The sequence below is a fragment of the Eumetopias jubatus genome, unplaced genomic scaffold (assembly GCF_037043125.1).
Source record: "Eumetopias jubatus isolate StellerSeaLion01/CBP00866 unplaced genomic scaffold, mEumJub1_p1.0 scaffold_4, whole genome shotgun sequence".
Taxonomy (NCBI): Eukaryota; Metazoa; Chordata; class Mammalia; order Carnivora; family Otariidae; genus Eumetopias; species Eumetopias jubatus.
This window is the reverse complement of record NW_028274810.1, coordinates 5,983,612-6,004,483: the sequence shown is the minus strand read 5'-3', so window position 1 is coordinate 6,004,483 and position 20,872 is coordinate 5,983,612. Positions and strand designations below refer to the sequence as shown.

At 40.3% G+C, this 20,872-nt stretch overlaps 1 protein-coding gene across 1 annotated transcript in view; it reads right to left on the bottom strand.

The window, feature by feature from the left end:
• Positions 1–20,488, bottom strand: part of NOTCH2 (notch receptor 2) — a 166,910-nt gene extending 146,422 nt beyond the window's left edge. Inside the window, exon 1 of the mRNA XM_028102049.2 lies at positions 20,192–20,488. Coding sequence (XP_027957850.1) covers positions 20,192–20,264 — 73 coding nt within the window. The 5' untranslated portion in view covers positions 20,265–20,488. The remainder of the gene's footprint in view (positions 1–20,191) is intronic.
• Between the last annotated feature and the right edge of the window lie 384 nt (positions 20,489–20,872).

Here is a 20,872-nt window from a genome sequence, read left to right as displayed (position 1 = left end):
TCTTGCATTTTGCCACTTGCCAAAATCAATGAGCACTAGTTAAGCATCCATTTTATGCATAAACACACGTTTCAGAAAGAAGGTAACCAAATAATAAAGTTTATAATGTGTTAGTAAATCAAAGAACACATTTATATCTCTAGATTGAGTCTGTTCCTTCAGAAAGTCATGGAAAAGCTCACTAATTTCTATAAAACGTTAATTTTCCAAAAGGTACCTTAGTCAGAGGTAAGTGATATCTGATAGCAAGTGCTATCAGACTCTAGTTAGAAACACTAAGATTTAGAGATAACACAATGATTTTTTTATCAAAAGGCTGGAAAATAGAACTATCTTCTTTCCACTCTGGAAAGGACTGCTAACGTACCTTCCAAAGGCAAGCGAGTACCTTTTAAAAATCGAAAGATTCCATATTTCTGCCGATAAAACAATGATCCAGTTATACACCGAGGAACAGAAAGAAGACCTGGTTTTGATTCTCCAGCCAATCCTGGTACTTGACAACATGACTTCCAAATAGGTCCCAGAGGGTCTCTGTCACAGTCTCCAGAAATGAACACATGGTCTTATAAAAGATATAATGCACTTGCAAGTGCTTTGAAAACTATTAAGATATTATCTTCCCAACATGCAAATTTATTCCTGTGAACCGATTCCTTCCCTCCCATTCGCAGTGACCAAAATGATTTATATTAGAAAGGGCTCATAAGTGGTTTGACAGCAGTTGTAACAAAAATGTAAACTAGGAAAGATACTGAATCCTTTGTACACATAAAGCAGCATGAAGCCAGAGACATGAAGGCTTTCAAATGACAAAGAAATGGATTAGAAAAATGACCCAGATACATTGGACCTTCATGGTTTTGGCAAAAAGTTGAGCTAGAAAGACATGATATTTAAGAAGGAAAACAAATGACAAACAAGAAATAATGTGAGATATTTCAAAACCTCACAACAGGATGTGTTTAAAGAGAAGTTTGGGAACAAAGGGTTAGGGAGGGCTATGTTTTTGTCAGGTCTGACTTACCCTTTGCTATGGGTACACTGTCTTTTCATGTGGCCCCAAAGAAATAGTTGAGCCATTATTGTTGTTGATAATGACGAGCAGATGCTGATGGGATGATTGCACATCAACAGTTCTCAGACTCAGGTCTTGTGTAATTGGGTGTGTCGATCTATGTCACTCCACAAATGGTTATTAAACTCATTACAACTTCCCTAAATCTTTTCACTAGACCTGAGCAATATTTGGATAGCTATTATCTGCCAACTGAGAGTGGGCACTATTATAAAAAAATTTTTTTAACAGTTCCAAGGTCTATTCCTCCTCCCAAAAGACACACACACACACACACACACACACACTTAAAGTAGGGATGTTTGTTTAATTCAAATTCCAAATTATCAGATTTGAAATTTAACACTTTACCAAAACGATGAGTATTCTTTTACTTCGGTGAATGTTACAAACCTGTTAATTTCAACCTGTCATGAGGAAAAACTGTAATCAGTTCCCAGCTTCCTATGAACAAATTACATGTGTTTTGAATAAGCTATGTACCTCAGGAGCAAGGGTGCTATCAGTGCTATCAAAGCTCTCCTCAGGATGTTGGAGAAGGGGATCCTAGGTCTCAGGACATACAACTGCCAAAGACTTCCTAGTGAGAAAGGTGCATGGCCCTAATGTGGCTAGATGACAGTGGCCTTCATCAAGGAAGCTCTCAGCTGACCACAGGGCATGGCCAAATGTCCAGCTGGATTGCTGGAGGGGCCAAATGGTCCACTTGACGTTTTGATAATATTGAGGTATCAAACCTGCAACCAGTTGGCCACCAGGTGGAAAGCTTTCCTACACTGTTCCCCTTGGAGGAACACTTGTAGAGATGGCTCCCTTGAAAGAAAAGTAAAACTTGTGAAATGCATTCTGTGGAAAGACAAGCATACTTTCATATATAATAGGTGTAAACAGGGCAGAGGCTCCTATAAATTATTAACCTTAGAATTAATAAGCTAAACTGAAGTGCAGTATGAGAGCTTGATCATTTTTCTTTCTTTCCCTATGAACATTTGGCAGACTTAAAATTTTTAGCCATCATGCATTTTAGTTCCCTGAAATGTATCAGTTACATTTCCCACAGAAGCTAACTACGCATTTCCTCGTGGGTGTATGTGTAAAACTACCATAACAAAACATTCTCTATTTCCTCATTTTGGTTAAAAGGAAAGAAGAAAAGCTAAAGTGCACTTACATAAGTGACAGTGCAATATCGACACGCCTATCTGCATTCACAATTTATATTCTGCTTAAGTTAAGGAGAGAACTGCCAAGGGCTATGAGATAAAATTACACTGAGGAGAAGCCCATGCTGCATGCTCTTCAGAGATTTTAGGGCAACTTTAATGAACAGGAAAGTCACTTCAGGCCACTCAGGAAGAACTAAGGCTTGAGACATTAAAAACAGCTGAGAAAAATACGAAGAAACAGACATCAAAGCACATGAAATGCATGTAAATGAACATGACATTACAGACCCACTGGCAGAACACATGGAAGCTTGATGGGCTAAGCTGAGTCAGCCACACTCTCCTGCCTATTTCACTTTGGATCAACATCCTGTCCAGGTAACAGTAACAAGTGGTGACTGCAGGCGCAGAATAGCTTTAGGAAAAGCTAACTGAGCTTCTGGGGAAAGAATCCTCAACATCTGCTTCACTGCTGTCATGCTCTGACGCAGCTAATCAAACAGAAAGGAAGAGAATCCTTTCCTATCCTGGGGAACAGAATTTGGATTTAGGTACATTATGCAGGAAGCAGTGTGGTATAATGAAGCCCTAGAAATCAGAACCTGAATTCTAACCCCAGCTTTGCTGTATACTCACCATGTGATCTAGAGGAATTCCTTTGAGCTATTTGAGACTTACTATTCTCATGTGTAAAACTAAAATAATGTCACCAGCCGTCCCTCCTTAGAAGAGTTTATTTGTGGCTCAAGTGAGATCATGTTTACAAAAGTGACTATACACCAGAAAGCACTATTTAATGTAAAATTCCCAATCCAAAATTCTGTAAAACAGGAAATCCTCACCATCTAGCCCAGAAATGACAAACTATTACATGATTCAACTTAGCTCATATACACCTATGTTATGAGACCAGCCCAAATGGGAGTGGGATGTATTTTGGACTGGTGTAACCAAGTTCAATGTTTGTTTGTTTTTTTTAATATCCCTACTGCTGTCCCAGTGTCTCGACAATGCTCAGGAATTATAAGCAAGAGCGATAATCTCCTCAACCTCCCCTAGCCTTCTCTGGCACAGAAATCCAACATAGGCCACTTCACATGCCTGATTAGATAAGCTTTCCCAATGCCGAAAACCAACAGCTTCTAACATTTCAAACCTGATTTCCATTAAGACTCAGGGGTGAAAGATGGAAACAAGCCAACCAAGTAGATCCTCCTTATTAAAAGAGTTCCTCGACTTTAATTTGAAATACTAAATAATTTTTTTCTATGAACCAACTGTTTCTGAAGCGACAGGTGCAACATGCTGCAAACTCGAGCAGACAAAAGGTTAGAAAGGCTTTTAATTCACACACAGTTAACTTACAAATTTGAAATTACTGGACAATAGTGCTTTAGTTTGCTCTTTAGGTGATCCATAATCTTGCCTTGGCAATGAAACAGTCTAAAGGGAATCCTTGAAAGAAACTGAAACAAGAAGGGTCACAGACAACTATTTTCAGACCATATCTTCCAAAGGGGGGGAATTATCATGAGGCTAATGAAGTTTTTAAACTTTGGGCGCCCCCCCACACTTGAGTGTCTATTTTGTGCCTAGAACCATGCAATTAAATATGTTGTTTCTAATATCTGCAAATAATCCTGCAAGTTAGGTATTACTATTATTCCCGCTACATAAATAAGGGAACTGAGACATGGAGAAGTTAAGGGGCTTGCCCAATATTCTTAGCTAAGAATCAGAGCCAGGTCTACCTGGTTCCAAAACTCACCAGCTGTGCTAAAGCAAAAATCAAAATGTAGTGGGAAAGGGTACCTAAGTCAACTCAAGAGATAATTAAAAACAAACAATCAACCTATACTGTCATTTATCTCTTTCATTTCCTTAATATCCCTGAGCATTCTCCCCTTCACCATTCAATGGGCATTTAACACAACTAAACCTTAAGGAGAGTCCAGTATGTTTGAAAGGACCCACATGTGTGAGCATGCATGAGTAGAGCTCTATTTTAAAACAGACAGGATTATCTGGGATTACATGTTGGTGTCAGACACATTCTCTTATCTATTAGTACAGATGACTATTGATTGTCAGTAACAAAGAAGATAATAATAAGGAAAGAGTTCACAGAAAAGAGTGTGCTTTTTCTATAATGATATGTGTAGAAATGCTGCACTATCCAGGCCAAGATAGGTTAGTACTGAGTAGTTTCAGTAATTGGCTGTGTCCATTGTTCATATGCTGAGGAATTTCAATTGTTTTATGTGGTTTCTTATATCCCTTTCAAAATTAAATAATAAGAATTCATATGGATGTGCACAGTCAAGAAAAAGCTATCTGGGGGAAAAAAAAAAAGCTATCCGTAACTAAAAAGGCTGGCACAAATATGACTCAGGATGGCCATTTTCAATCTTTCAAAATGTTTTTTATTAAGAAAAAAAAGCTACCCATTCATTCCTGATCTTAATCTACTAAAGAATTTCTTTTAGGATCAAGATATAAAAGGGAAAGAAATGCTAAACAACTTTCCTTGGATTATGACAAACATAAATCCATTCCTCCCACTTTAAAAAAGATTTAGAAAGGACTGCAAATCCTCAAAATGGAATTTTGAAGTTTAAACAATTCCCATATTATGCAAATGTTCATTCAGAGGTAAGGTGTTAAGAAGGGTAAAATTTAAGTCAGTTTGGTACACGAAATATTATTAAATCCAAAGTTACATTATCTATGATTACAGGATTCCACCAAATTGACAATAGAATTATTTATAGTGGGTAAATGTGTGAGCTCTGGAGTTGGGCAAGAGGGGTTCCAATTGCTGGCCTATACCAGTGATCAGCTGAGTGGCCTAGATGACCATTCCTTCACCTTTCAGTAAATAGGACTCAAACACCTACTATAAGGACCAGAGGAAACAGGTGAAGCATCTGTCACATAATAAACCCTCGGTATAGAAAAGCTATTGTGACTGCATATAAGCTCCAGAAGAACACAGATTTTCGTCTGTTTTGTTCACTTTATTAATGAGGAGGCATGCCTCGGTCCGCTTTCATGCATATACTCCCAGTTCCTCCAAAGTGACATTCACTTTTATCTAATATTAATTACATTTAAATGCGCTATCCTTACTGTACACCTCCTCTTTTACCATAAGTGGTTTCAGCTGTTTTTTTGGAAAGATTTAAATTACTGGAAAATATTTTAAGTGCCTTAAGAGTATTTGAGTTACCATATGCACCACTTACATTTTCTGTAAACAGTGTGCTTACACATAATTATAAATATCTCAGACTATAAAAGAAAACCTTTCATAGTATTCCCACAACTGAAAAACAAAGCCTTAGAAATAATTATAGAGGGAGCAGAAGGGAGTGGTAGGTAGAAGACAGTTTACTAAATCAGCAAAATAAAATGTGGAGTTTTGTCTTAAAACAAAACAAAACAAAATAAAAACCTGACAACCATTTGCTCAAGGCTGCCAAAACTTGAGAATAAGCAAACTGTCATGGGAAACAAATGTTAAAATACGAAACCCTTTTCTGAGAAAGTAACTCCACCAGTCCTGGCTAATCCATTACTGAATCACCAACGACACCAGCCCCACTGGCTTGTCTTAACCACTACAGAGAAGTCCAAAGGGACAGGCAGGGGCGCACAGGCAATATTTTCTCCGCTGTCACTGACATTTTCAATATGGCCCCACACCTTTCCCCTTCCCCACTCTTCTACTCCTTCTCTGTTCCCTTTTTGGATCTCAAATTAAAAAAAAAAAAAAAAGGTTGACATACAGACAGATCATTTGAGCAATGAATGCAGAGGAAAGATCACTACAAAACAAGAGCTTGGATTCGGGCCCCAGCCTTGACCTAGCTCTGGGTCCTTTGGCCAGTCACTTATTTGGGCTTTAGTTTCTGCATCTGCAAAACAAGGGGTGGACTAGATGGATAATCCCCCACCTGAGATCCCAAAATCTCCAGGAGACCCTAAAGGTGTAATAACAGACCATAGGACATTTTTATTATTTCAAAATGCCTAACAGAGATGGTCCATTAAGTGCTATAAGGCTAATCAAAACATTAAATATTTTGGGTTTAGACTAGTACTCCACATGGTGACATAGAATGGCACGTGATGATGTTTGCCATATCATATGAAATTGGGGAACAATTGAGTTAGACCTGATATTATCCTTAAAGATACATCTCAGCAAAATCACCATTTCTGTAGTAAGCATAACAACCAACCACAAATGTCTGATTAATAAATAATGGGGAAATGAGTTAACACATATCAGTGAAATTTGTATAATAGACAAAATTTCTCCAAGTTGCAAGTACACCCCATTAAGGGAACAGATTCAAATACAATACCCCTAAATATTTATAGGGTCACTGAAAACCAGTGTACAATCTATACGCTGCAAAGGTGAAGCTCCTATTTCTCACCAAGGGTCCAAATCACTCATCCACTTTTCATTAAAGTGAAAGCAACAAAAAGTCCATACTGCAACATAAACCACCAACAATAACTACTATTTACTGCACTCTTACTATGTGCTAGACATTGTACTATGAATTATTACATTATACACTTATTAATTTATTTAATCCTCATAACAACCCTAATAATTATATGCAGCTATGATCTTCATTTTATTAATAATGAATGTGAGGCATAGAGTGCTTAAGAAACTTGCCCAAGGGGGCGCCTAGGTGGCTCAGTTGGTTAAGTGACTGCCTTCAGCTCAGGTCATGATCCCGGAGTCCTGGTATCGAGTCCTACATTGGGCTCCCGGCTCAGCGGGGAGCCTGCTTCTCCCTCTGACCTTCTCCCCTCTCATGCTATTTCTCTCTCTCTCCCTCTCTCAAATAAATAAATAAAATCTTTAAAAAAGAAAAAAAGAAACTTGCCCAAGACACAGGGCTAGTATGTTCAGAGCCAGACTTAAACGTATCCCACCTCCTCTCCCAATAAGGTGACAATTCCCTCTCAAGGAAGTTTCCAGTAACACAGCCAGGAATGTCCCCAGGCAGAGCCCTCAGGAGTCAGGCCATTGCTCCTGAGAGCAGCCCTCTGAAGATCTCATAGCTGTGGCCCATTTTGGCTTAAAGACTCATCTTTAATGAGAACTCGCCTCCTCTCAGCCCAAATTCAATCTGCTTGTCCTGGTGATAGAAATCAACTAAAGGAAGTCAAGGGCCATCAGTCAACTAATGTCCATCCATTTCTTTTTTATTCAGAAAATACAAAGGATTCCTAATAGCTGACCTCTATATTCAAAGAACTGCCAGTCTAATGAACTTATTCATATCATAAAAACATGTATCTTTAGTATACTGGAATGAGTAAGGATTGCGGAGACAGACAGACATAGCTTTAAATCCCAACTCTGCCACTTAACTAACTGTATTATCCTAGGCATTTTATAAGCCTGTTTCCCCACGTAATCTACTCCCCACCTCATAGGGTTGTTGCGAGGTATAACTGTACAAAGGTACATAAAGCGCCATGGTTGACTGCAGAGGCTCTGGAGCCAGAGGTTTTAATCCTGGCTCCATTCTTCATTAACCATATTATTCACCCCAACACGCAAAGCTATGAATCTAAGTTCCAATTTCCTTATCTGTGAAACAGTTATATACTGTCTACCCTAAAGGACAGCTATGTGAATTAAATGAGGAAATATATGTAAAGCCCTAGCAAAATGACGGACACATAGTAAGAATTCAACAAAATGTTAAAAAAAAAAAAAAAAGCTGAGGTTTAAAGAGTCAAACCACAAGTTTTAGTCCCAGCTCTGTCACTTATTATCTAGAGCTAAACAATGGTATACAAACCAGTTAACTCCTCTGAGGTTCATTTTCCACCACAGTTTTGTGAAGAATAAAGCAGGCAATTATATAAGAGAGTTCTGTAAACGCTACATTGCTATGTAAATGTTGGGATTGTTTTACTTTATGAAAATAAGTTGTATGTTAGTTATATTGACTGATCCTTCCAAATACTATCTTCATCTTTAAAATGGAAAAACAGGCAGAGAAATTTTAAGCCACAGAGGGATGGCTGATGGTTCCAAAAGAAGGATGGAGAAAAGGACTGGGCCAAAATAAATTCAGACCATGACAGAGCAGAAAATGAATAAGCCTTCAAGAAGAAAGATGAGAATAAGCACCCATCAACCTGTTTTTAATCAGCAGCTTCACCTGCTGATTAAGCCTCTCAATGCACAGTCTAGGCATAAGAATTCTCTAATTTCCTCCCAGAAAGAGTATTAGACTTCAGGGTAAGAAAGAGCTTCACTATCAAATCTCTCTTCCCACCCACAAATTAATTTTGTGTATGGGGCACAGAAACAAAGACCAGTGACTGGACACAAACCGAATCTCTTAACTGGCATTCTCTTAACCACACCTAAAAAACGGAACAAAAAGAGTCGCAATCCTCTTCAGAAAGGTTTCCTTCTTTGGTTGGTCAGAAATGTCCTTGTTCCCCAGGTCTCTTCATGCTAAATACGGCAATAGCTGGCAAACAACCAGCCCAGTAAATTCCAATGATACTTAAGAAAGCATTCATATTGCCTGAAATTACTCTGAATCAAACACTTAAGACCTGCAGGGCTTCCACATACAACAGTTCAGCTGGAGCTCTTAATGTCAAAAGCAGCAGGGTACCTTAAGAACATACAAGCTTGAAAAACAAGCAGTCTACTCTTCTTTATTGCAACATTCTTCAGCAACAACATTGATCCCCTACCCACTGTGCACACAGCACTGCACTAGGGCAGTGGGAAGCTGGAGGGAGAAATGGAAGAAACAGGTGGTGTCCGTGGGGTGCCAAAACAACAGGTTGATTCAGCCCATTCTGTCCCACAACTAATCAATTTGGTGAGGAGAGAGTGGAGGGAATCTTAGTCATACTGTTGTCTGCCCAAACTGACTGGCTAGACCACAGTACTATTATCAATTAGGTCAAAATGTCAGATTTAGTAGTAGTGCACTAGTCCTGCCTTTTAGGGATGTTACATACTTCAAAAATCTTGGCCCTCCAGGAAGACAGGACATAAGCAGATTACCCTCAACCCACCAAAAATCACATATTTAGCTCCAGAATATACTGTTTTCCTCCAGCATCTTTTCATAAAATGTTAAATGTGCATTTCCTGAGCACATACAACTGACAGCTTATTGTTTTATGATACAGATTAGAATTTTAAATTAGCTAAAGAAAATACCAGTAACAGATACAAAGAAAACTGACCAAGCTCATTACAAGTCAAAGGATTAAAAATTGACCTATTGAATAAACAGTTTTTGATATCAATATTGGTAGCAATGAGTATTAAGGAGGGCACTTGTTATGATGAGCCCTGGGTGTTATATATGTAAGCGATGAATCACTAAATTCTACTCCTGAAACCCATATTACACTACATGCTAACTAACTAGAATTTAAATAAATGTTTGTAAGAAAAAAATATACATATTAGTAGCAATTTGAAATGTTGCAGCACATTTAAGACAAAGGACTAATATTCTTAATATAAATCAGTAACAAAAAATGAATACCTTGAGGGGTAAAAGACACAGTTTACCAAAATAAGTAAATAAGTGGCCACTGACCATATGAAAAACCATTCAGTATCACTGTGTAATCAGCGCGGGAAGGCGGCGAATTAAGGTGAGGTAGCATTTACCACTTGTCAAATTGGTTAAGTTTTAAAAACAAAAACCAGTGTTGAACACAGTTGGCAACACTGACAGTTTCATATTCTGCTGATGGAACTATAGTTGGTTAAACTATATAGAAGGGAATTTGGCAGTGTGTATCAAAGTCACAAAAAGGTCCATACTCTTTGATACAATGACTTGACTTCTGAGAGCTTAGTGTTAACAAAATAAATATTTCTACCAAGATTTACATATAAGAATTTCATTATAGCATTATTGACAATTATGAAAAAAGTACAAACTAAGAACCGATTTCAGTTTAAGTTAGATATATAACTGATCCTTAAGACAGAACAGTATGCAGCCTTTAATACTGTTAAAGAACATTTATATATATAGGAAAATGTTCACAGTATTTTAAGTAGTGCAGGAGCAGATGATAAAACCATACATAGCTAAAACCCCAACTGCATAATAGACACAGAAAAAAACTGTCTACAATGTATCAAAATATTAACTGTGGGTTTTGGTTGGAGGTGATGGAATTATTGGAGATTTTAATTTTCTTTTATGTTTTCCTGTTTGTTTTTAAATTCTGTTTCCCGGGGCGTCTGGGTGGCTCAGTCATTCAGCGTATCAAGCTCCCTGCGCAGCAGCGAGTCTGCTTCTCCCTCTACCACTCCCCCTGCTTATGTTTCCTCTCTTGCTTTCTCTGTCAAATAAATAAATTTTAAAAAATAAATAAATAAATTCTGTTCCCCAATTTTTTTAAATCACTCTCTTTGACATAGCAATTTTTCTTCTGCAAATCTAGCTTAATGAGGAAAAATCCTAATGAATTTTTTTCTGTATGAAGACGAGTATCATTTATATAGAAAAGAAATGGAACCAACTAAATATGCAGTCAAACCAAGGAATGGTCAAAACATAGTAACCCCATTAATAAGAATATTATTGGGGCACCTGGGTGGCACAGTCAGTTAAGCAACCAACTCTTGGTTTCAGCTCATGTCATGATCTCAGGATCGTGAGATCAAGCCCTGCATCAGGCTCTAGACTCAGTGCAGAGTCTGCTTAAGACTCTCTCTCTCCCTCTCCCTCTGCCCCTCTCTAAAATAAATCTTAACGAAAGTCTTAAAAAATAAGAACATTTTAAAAAGAATATTATTTAACCAATAAAATTCAATTTATGAAAAGTGCTTAAAAATAGAAATATTTATAACCACCAAAGAAACGCAGCACAGAAAAGTGTGTATATATTATGAATCAACATTTTTGCTTTAAATTTTATTGTTATGTTAATCACCATACATTACATCATTAGTTTTTGATGTAGTGTTCCATGATTATGAATCAACATTTTAAAACTAAAGGTAGAAGAAAAAGACCAAAAGATGTATACCAAAATAGTGAGTGGTTTGATTGTGACTATTTTTCTCACACTTTTCTAGATTTTTCAATGTCTTTAACTACTTTTAAATATAATTACTTTTTAAGTAACCTCCCCCTCCAAAAAAAATCTTGTAAAGGTGCCAGAGAAAATCAAAAAACTATAAATATAAGTAATTATGTATAAACATGAATAATTATTACTATGTAAACCTCCCTTAAAATATTACAATGTTTGTTTTTAGTTACAATCATTTCCCTTAAATCTCTTGGAAGTATATGTCACAGGAGTCATGAAATATTGTCACTTACTTTAATTAAATAGTAACACAGGACCAAGGACTTGAATGATTCATAAGATATATCTTTCCTCTAATAATCCTCATAAAGGTTAGAAAGTGCTTTAAATGTTGTAATAAAGTAAATGTCCTTAACATTTCCAATTAAAGAAGATCTAGCAAATAAATAAAGGCATGTTCACAGTAAAGAAAAACATAATCAAAATCATAATCAAAATATACACATCATCAAACTTCAGTGAGTCTCAACACTTCCTGGACAGACAAAAAAGCATGTGAAAGCAGAGAATTAAACAACAGTTTCTTGCAGCTTACTACAATTACCATTTAGAGAAGTTAACACATTAGCACTGTCTAGTTTTCATATTCAGAAACTCAACAAAAGATATTAGTGAGTAAACACTATTCAATTATTCTTATGAATGTTGGATAAATATGCCAGCATAACAACCTGTCCCTCTTAGGGTCTAGTTAAAATACACTATTTAATCTTCAAGGCTTAAAAACTTTCCAGAATCTCCTCACAAGACAGATGAGAGGAAAAAGAGACGAAAAAGAAACAAACAACAACAATTTTAAAATGCACCTGCCTCTGAACAAGGTAGTCTACTTTAGAATGTAACCACAGCTTCTTGTACAGCACTTTATTCAGCAAGCAAAATTGTATTTTAAAGTGATGCTATTTGTTAAAAGACAACATATTATTAAGGAGACGATATCCGACTCCAATCAAAATATTATCGTCATGTTTTCCTTCATAAAATACACACATGCTTTCTTCATATGATTAAATATATATAAGGGTGGGGGAGCTACTCTTAACCCAGAAACAGGTTCTGCAACACCCACAGATCCAACCTGTCTTTGTGAAGCGATGAGTCCATCTTGGCATGATGTTTGGCTGATGTATTCAAAGAACCAGAGTCACTGCCCAGGTGCCAATATTCTGAAAGGAACTGACTTGAAGACTAGAAACTGCCTCAGGCAGGCCTCTGGGGAAAGTGCTTCAGTCCAATGGGAAGAAAGACCAAGGCCCCTCACTGAATGGCCAAAGTCCAAGGGCACCAGAGCTGGACCAAGGTAACTGGCCCACAGTTCAAGAGTGGCAAAGGACAGTAAAATGACCCCCAAGACTTTGTTCAATCATATCTAGTAAAACACAAACTTTGAGGAGCTGGTAGAACAGGGTTTTGCCAAGACAAGCTCAGCGGGTGAGGGAGATGTGAACATGATTAATCAGTGCCACCTGAGGCAGCAACTCTGGGTGTGTCCATACTATACCTCAGTCAATGCCTGTCCATGACAAGAAGTTCCTTCAGCTACTGCCACCGAGAACTAGATCTTCCAAAGAAGATGTCTCCACCTTAACTTGTCCTAGATCAGGCCCGGCATCCAGGACTAAGAACACAGCCCTCTCTCTTGCCACAAACCCACTGATAGACATAATACTTACCACAACATATGCCAAATTTAATTTAGACCCCCACCAGATAAAGCGGTCTTTATCTTTTCCCCAAGTTAAGTTCTGATACTTCTAAATTACAAAAGAGAAAGGGGAGAATAGCAGACAAGCCTAGCAGGAGTACACTGGGAGTCATTATTCCCTAGTAGACCTGCAGGTTACTCCCCTCGACCCTACAGCTCTTAGTCACCCTGACTGCAGGAAACTGCTTTCTGAGACTGTAGATAAGTGACTTAAATGACTTGTATTTCATATTCCTAATTGTGTGCTCGTCTGCCTTATCTCCACGATGGTGTCAGCTCCTTGGGGGCGGGGCCCTATCTTCTGCTTGGTCAATGATTCCCACACATCTACAAAAGCAGAATACCCTATACTCCCTACCACCTGATGAAAACACACAAAGTAAGGATAACAACACACCACAGTCCTTCCCTAACACACCACTGGGACAGCAGAGCTACAAAGATAATAAATCTTAGAGCCAATAGCTAGGGCTCCTACCAGAGTTATATATAGAAGCTTACATAGTTATACACATAAATAAATTAATACAATAATTACCTCACTTTTCTCCCTCCAAGCTCTGGCTTTTATCATCCCCTCTTCTTGGCTTTACTCTTCTTTTTAAGGTCACATTGTATTTTCTGCCACACAACTGGTATTTGCCTCAAAAAGGAGAGGAAAGACAGAAAGCACAGATCTGCAGCAAACCCTGTACCACTACAAATGAACATTGCAGTCTGTCCCATCCAGAGGCCATGAACCTATCCTTTCAGATCTGAAGCCACTTTCTAGCTCCTATCGAGGACAGCAACATTAAGTGTCTTTGTCAGAGGAGCGCTCCTGGGTCCCTTCCTGCAGAATGCTCTGTTCTGCTCAAGACACCCTTGATTCCTTCTTTATTCTCCCTTCCTTATTCCGTTTGCTGCAGCAGCCCGGAGAGCCCTAAGGCACGACTGCCTGAAATGAGTGATCTTGGTATCTTTTTGCACTAACACAGCTGAGGGAAATCCTTGACACCAGATACGTGTTCACGGGTGAACAAAGCGGACATCCTCAAAAGCAGCGTCATCACAAGGACTAGGACCGAATTCCTTAGTGGACACCAAAAAACCATGGAACACCTATGCATGCTGGCATCTCGGGTAACATTCTGATGAAGGGATAAGGAGGCTTCCACCATACACAACATATACAATGCCTACACGGCCGCCCGAAGACTCTGAATAGTTTGCAGACTATTTTTTTTAAGACAAAACAAACAACTTGACTAGCCTTATGGGGATACCAGAGCAACTTCACCAGCAGGCTAGGCATTTAGCAAGAAGCAAGCACTTTCAAGGGTAAAAAATGACCACAAGACCCAGGCAAAGCAACCTATCTCTAGTACGATCAAAGAACAAACAAACAAACAAAAACTAAACCGAAAAAATCCTTGGTTTCCCCAGATTCACTCTGCAGTGATGCCAAACTTCCCTAATATATAAATGAACTGGCTATTTCTTAACTATACAAATTCCCAAATACTATTTCAGACCCACTGAATCAGAATCTCCAGGAAAACACCCCACATAGAATCATCTTCGTGCTCCTCACTAACTCCTTTTATGGAGGGGTAGGTATCAGTTCAATAAAGAGTACCCCTTTGGATCCTTGTTACTCACGCAGGGCTCGGGACTCTGCAAGGCAAATTCTTGAGAAAATGCCAAGGGGCACAAGTCATATGGAGACAGATTACAACTAAATATAAGAAAATCTTTCTAAAAATCAGAGTTGTCCAGAGTTGAACTAAGCTGGCTCCAAAGGCAGGAAGCTACCACAAGAGTTGTTGAAGCACAAAGAAGGTAGGCTACCTCTTGACCAGGATGTTGTAAGAGGAGCAGACCCAGCATGGAAAGGATAGAAGGACTAGATGAATTTTAAAGTTTCTGCCAACGCGTAAGTCAACAAAGAGGAAAATTTCAGCTACCATTAATAAAAATAGTATAAAAGTCTGTAGGTGGGGTCAGCTTTCAACTGATCTTTTCTCTTCAAAGGAGAAAGGAGCATAAAGACACACCCCTGACTCACCATCAGCCTCTCCTCCAGAATGCCTCAAAGGTGGGGAGGACAGAGCAGGAGTCACAGGTGCTGTGACAAAGCCGACCTGCTGCTTGGATGACTCCACATGTTGAGCATATGCCAAACAAGTTTTATGGACCAGAGAAGGGATGTGTGTGACACAGTGCCTACCCTCAAGGAGCAAATCTTATTGTAGAGATAGCTCAGGCACTATATGGTTCTCTCAAAGTTTTATTTATCACATCTCATCTTTAGAGTTGTTTGTGGTAGTGGTTTTTAGGGAACTCTCTTGGTAGGAAAAAAAACTTCACCAAATGTATATATCCTCTTAATCTAATACTAGCTTGCAATATCTAGCTCATAATGAAAAAAAAAAAACGCAAAAAACTCATCAAAACAAACATAAACTTAGTTAATTCTAATTTTAAAAATAGCATTCCAATAATCCCCCAAATGACCAAATTACAATAAAGTGTGGCAATTCTGAACAAAATAACAGAAATTGCTGGTCTAGTAATATACTAATACAGGAAACAGTAGAAACAGCTCAAGTGAGAGGCAGGGGGTGGATGCCAGCAGCTTTGAGGTTGAATTCCAAAGTCAAAGTGACCTTTATGATTTGCAGAAGTGATCAGAAAAAAAATATAAAATAGAGAGAACCACACACACACACACACACACACACACACACACTGAAATTCAAAATGGCAAGTTTAAATAAAACATCTGGGGAAGGGAAAAATTTGGTTTTTCCCCAAATGTAAGGTAAGCAATGACTCTTACAAATACTATCAAAAAAAAGGTCTTGGATTACCACAGTAGTCTAGAATAAGAAAATAATAAAAGTAATTGTTCAACTGAACAAATATTTATTGAGTGTCTATTAGATGCCAAGGCACTGTGCCAGGTACAGGGTAAGAGTATTAGAAAAAAAAACGCATAAATGAAAAAACACAATTCTCTTCCTCAAGAAGTATACATTAATAATAAGCACTTGAGGATGTTCTAAGTGTTTTCGCGTACATGAGCTCATTTGTACAAAAGATAGAAGTGGTGTGGAGAGTGCAGGAAGCACTGGACTGAGGACCAAACAAGAGAAATTCTAGTCTTGATTCTAATTGGCTCAGTGACTATGGACAACATACTTGAGCAAATGGAGGACCAAAATCCCTCCCACAAGATTACAATACTAATTAAATACAGACCTGGAGGAGAATGCTGGTCTTCTGGGTCCAGTCCAGTGATCTTTCCACAATATCATACATATGGTAGACCAATAAAAAGAGCAGAATAGAAGAACATAAAACCTTTTGGTTTCAAGTCATTTGCAAAGAAGGAGAAGAAGAGAGGAGAAGGAGAATCAGGAAAAAGTAGGAGGAAAATGAAAGGTTCAAGTTGTGGCATCCAGATAAAGATGTCAAGAAAGAAAGCACTTAAATAACAAGTAGAAACACAATATAAGGATAATGTAAAATCTATTATTATATTTTCATTCAAACAATGGCTTAGGATTTTTTACTCTAAAGCCACTAAGGACAAATAAAAGGAATCCAAAATTATATATATGTATGAAGCTTGAGGAAAAAAAGACAACAGAGAGGAAAAAGATCAGGGAGAGGAATTATAATATATCACTCGAATATATGAAGCCCTTCTAAAGAGAAAATGGGGACCTACTGTGTCCAGATGAACAAGAAGAAATGGCATTATACTCAACAGCTTTTATGTTAGCAATTTTAAAAATCTGATAATCAGAGGGCTAAACACTGGAATGGCTAAGGTTAGATTAATTCTGGAAATTATTAAAATTAAGAAGGAAAAACCCCCATTTACACACTATACACACTTCAAGGCAGAATAATGAACTATCAGTGGGTTCCAACAGGTTACTGGAAACCTTGAAAAATACAGATTCTCAGACCTACTGTATCAGAATCCCTGGGCGTTGAGTCTGATTTTTGATTATCAGCTAATTTTGATGCAGCCAGGACATGGAGCTTCATTCTATCACAGGGACGGGGTAAGGAGAGGAACCATTAGGAATGGCATCAGAGTGGGAACTAGATCAATGCAAATTTTGTGGGCAAAATAGAATTTCTGCGGGTGTGATATTTTTAAAATGTATTGTAAGGCTGCTCTGAAGCATCCAAGCATATCCCACTGAATTTAAACATTTTCTAAAGGTCCTGAAGTCAGCAAATACAATTCAGGTAAACCAAAAGTTACTCTCTCTATACCACAGGAAGCCTGTGGAAGAGACAGTGGAGTGAGACTAGGGCAGAAGGATGCCAAGGAGGTGTGGGTAAATATTTTTAAAAATCAAAACATGAGGAAAAAGGGGTGCCTGGACGGCTCAGTCATTAAGCGTCTGCCTTCGGCTCAGGTCATAATCCCAGGGTCCTGGGATCGAGCCCCACACCGGGCTCCCTGCTCGGCGGGAAGCCTGCTTCTCCCTCTCCCACTCCCCCTGCTTGTGTTCCCTCTCTCGCTGTGTCTCTCTCTGTCAAATAAAAAAATAAAATCTTTAAAAAAAAAATCCAGAAAAAGAAGAGAGAGACAAGAGATAATCACTCTCCTTCCTCCTCCCTCCATCCCTTCACCTCTGCAAAAGAATAATTATATAGAAAGAACAAGAATAAAGAAAGAGAAAAGGAAAATAGTTTTAGGATAAACTTCATCCTTATCTGAAAGAAAAAAAGAATTGCTCTTTGTGATTTTTTTTTTTAAAGCAGGAGAAGAATTCGGCTGAGAAATTATCTAGCAGGCTTCAAAACCAGGGACTCACTTCCCATTGCAAAGCAAAAGAAAACGAGGAACAAGAGGTGGTCTTGGATAGCTGTTTAGACAATCAGACAGATGGGTCGACTGCTCCTTGCCATAGGAACTCAGTGACCTTTAAGTTAACAACTGGCCACAATCCGAAACACAGGAACACTCAAAAATTTGGAAGAGTGTGTACCTTGACAAAAACACAATAACAGATTAAGAAGATTCAAGAAGCCTTCACTGCTAGACTTTGAAAAGATTTAAGATTTATACCAAAAAACAGGTTTTTAAATCTTTTATTGCAGTGGTTTAGCATCCGAAGAACACCTGTCTAAAAATCAAAATATCCATATCTAGTCCTTTGAAGCAATTGACTAACACTCAACTTGTCCACCTAAAAGCGAGCTGGCAATAGCAATACCTCATCAGTACATTAGTATAAAAGAGGATATCATTCTATGTACTGAGGTCCTAGAACGAGAGAAGCCCTATGTGTCAAAGTAATCCAACTTCTGACATTGAAATTGTCAGTGTTACTAACAATGTTACTAAACAGCTTACTATTTAACACTTAATTTTGCAAATCGCTTTGCAATCCCATTGTTTATAGTCCTTTTTATCATAAATCCACACTTACAGTCACGCTTTCACTCAAAAGAAAAAGGAAAGGCAAAAATGCCATGGTGTTTCATCAAATGCTTCTGAAACAATGATTTTTGGTTCATCATCACACAGTCTCCTGGTCCACTTCTGAAATTCTTAGGGACATAGAAGTGTATGGAATTTGAGCTTTCCAAGAAGGATCTGGTTGGTCCTGAACAACTCAGCACTGTGATAAAAAGATTAAAAAAAAAAAAAAAACCCTTGTTCTCTTGGCATGCCAACTGTTAACAATGAACAAAGAGCAAATTTTTCTGAAGCTCATCATCTTCTTAACCTTTTCTTTGCAAAAAGACATAGCTCATGTACTAGTTTTTTTGGTAAAGGTAAAATCTTCCCTCGGATTAGGCTAGGAAAAGAAATCCCTATCAGTTTAACAAACATGCACAATCTACCATCCCTCTGGAAGCAGAGTTCATGAAAAATAAAACACAGCCCTGCCCTGAAACGACTTTCTGAATACCTTTTGACTGCCATGGGTTTAATATACATTCTCTTAATTAATCCTATTAGCTGGGTAATTTCATTCCCATTTGATTGGTGAGCACAGCAGAGCTGGATTTGAACCCAGGATTACAGAGTGCTCCAAAACCCAAGCTCTTTTCTACTAAACAGTCTGAAGAAATTCGGAATCTAAGACTGTGGGTGGGATGGATAAGACGTGATTCGATTTCCCCTTCCTTGGTCCAACCGTGTTCCGAAAGACTGTGGCTAATATCCAACCATAAAGAGGCTTTCCAAGGAAGCACTTTGAATTAACGTATCCACTTTTCCTCACCCGCCCCTGCCCCACCCCCAACCTTGCCAAAAGAGCAGCAAATGCCGCTGCCAGGTTGGAGGAGTTGATGATCGTCACACCACATTCCTGGGGCTGGACACAGACTCTGAAACAGCGCCCGAGCTCAGCGCCTCGGAAAGAATAACAGCAGTTGAGATTTTTAAATCATGTGGCTCAGCATGCAGCCACACCAGTTTCCTACTACTCCTGCCTCCACCTTTCAAAGACTCGAGCAAAACACACCGGATTCATCGGGACCAGGGATTCGGAGTGTCAGGACTCAGGCGCACCACGAAACCCTGTCCCCATCCAAACCAAACCCACCCACCCGGACTGTGTGCCTCCCTTTGGCAAAGCTAAGTCTGGCAGTGGAGGTATAAGCCGTTGAGCGGCTCGGAGGCCCTGCCCCCGCTCCCTCCACGCCAGAATCTGGCATTCCTTTGCTCGGCCCATCTGCGGTCCCCGGCCGGCGAGGGTTCGTCTCGGGCAGCCGGCACTCGGCTCTCGCTCGACCCCAGGAAACGCGGAACCAAAGGGCAAAACAGCCCAACTCCCCGAACTCAAGTGCCTGGGAAAGCGAGTTTCTGAGGCTCGCGGCCCGGCCCCCCTTCAGCCGAGGAGGCGTGTGTGGGGCCACCGGCCGAGGGGCGTAGGAGGCGGCGGGGAGTGCGGGGGGCGGGGTGGGAGACCCTGACGGCGTCCAAACTTTGGGGAACCGAGGGGCCTCACTCGGAGCCCGGCCTTCTCGCAGAGAGGAGGACGGAGGGGGTGGGGGGATTATGATCGCCCCAGGTGGCCGGCCGCGCCGGGGCGGCAGTGCGCGGGCCCCGGCGCAGGGGACAGCACCCCTCGACCGGATACTCACCACGCGCGGGGGCCGCGCGGCACAGCCAGAGCGCCAGCAGCGTCCACAGCGGAGCGGGGTGCAGGGCGGGCATCTTCTCGGTCTCTTCCTCCGCCGCCGCCGCCTGCGCAGATCCACATGAGGAGGGGGTCCCCACAGAGGGTCCCCCACTCTCTCCTCTCCTCCTCCTCCTGCTTCTGCGGCTCAAGGCCTTGCGCTGTGCCCCGAAGCTCAGGCGTAAATGCCCCCACTCCCCGCACCCCAAGTCTACCGCTCCCGGGCCGCCGCCTCAGCCGCCGCCCGAAGTTTGGCTGAAACTTTCTCGGCTGTGCAGCGAAGCAGCCTCGTGTGTCCTTCCGCCTCGGCCGCCTCCTCCCACCGCAAACCCCGCCCCCCTGTCGCCGCGGCCCAGCCCCGCCGCCTTCGGCACCCAGGGGTTTCCCGCAGGAAGAAGCGCCGGCCCGAGCTGCGCGCGGAGGGATCTACTACGAGTCTTCCGACTGCCCCTCCAGCCTTCTCCAACCCGCGTCGGATTTCGACGCGCCTTAACTCGGTTGACGCTGGACTGCCTCGCTGGACTGCCTCGCTGGGCTGGGCCTCTGCTGAAGGAGCTGGGTGATAGGACCCTGAACTTCAGACGCCAGGGTTGCCGCGATCGTGAACTTGCCAGGAGAGACAGACCTCTTCCAGTAAGATAGGTAT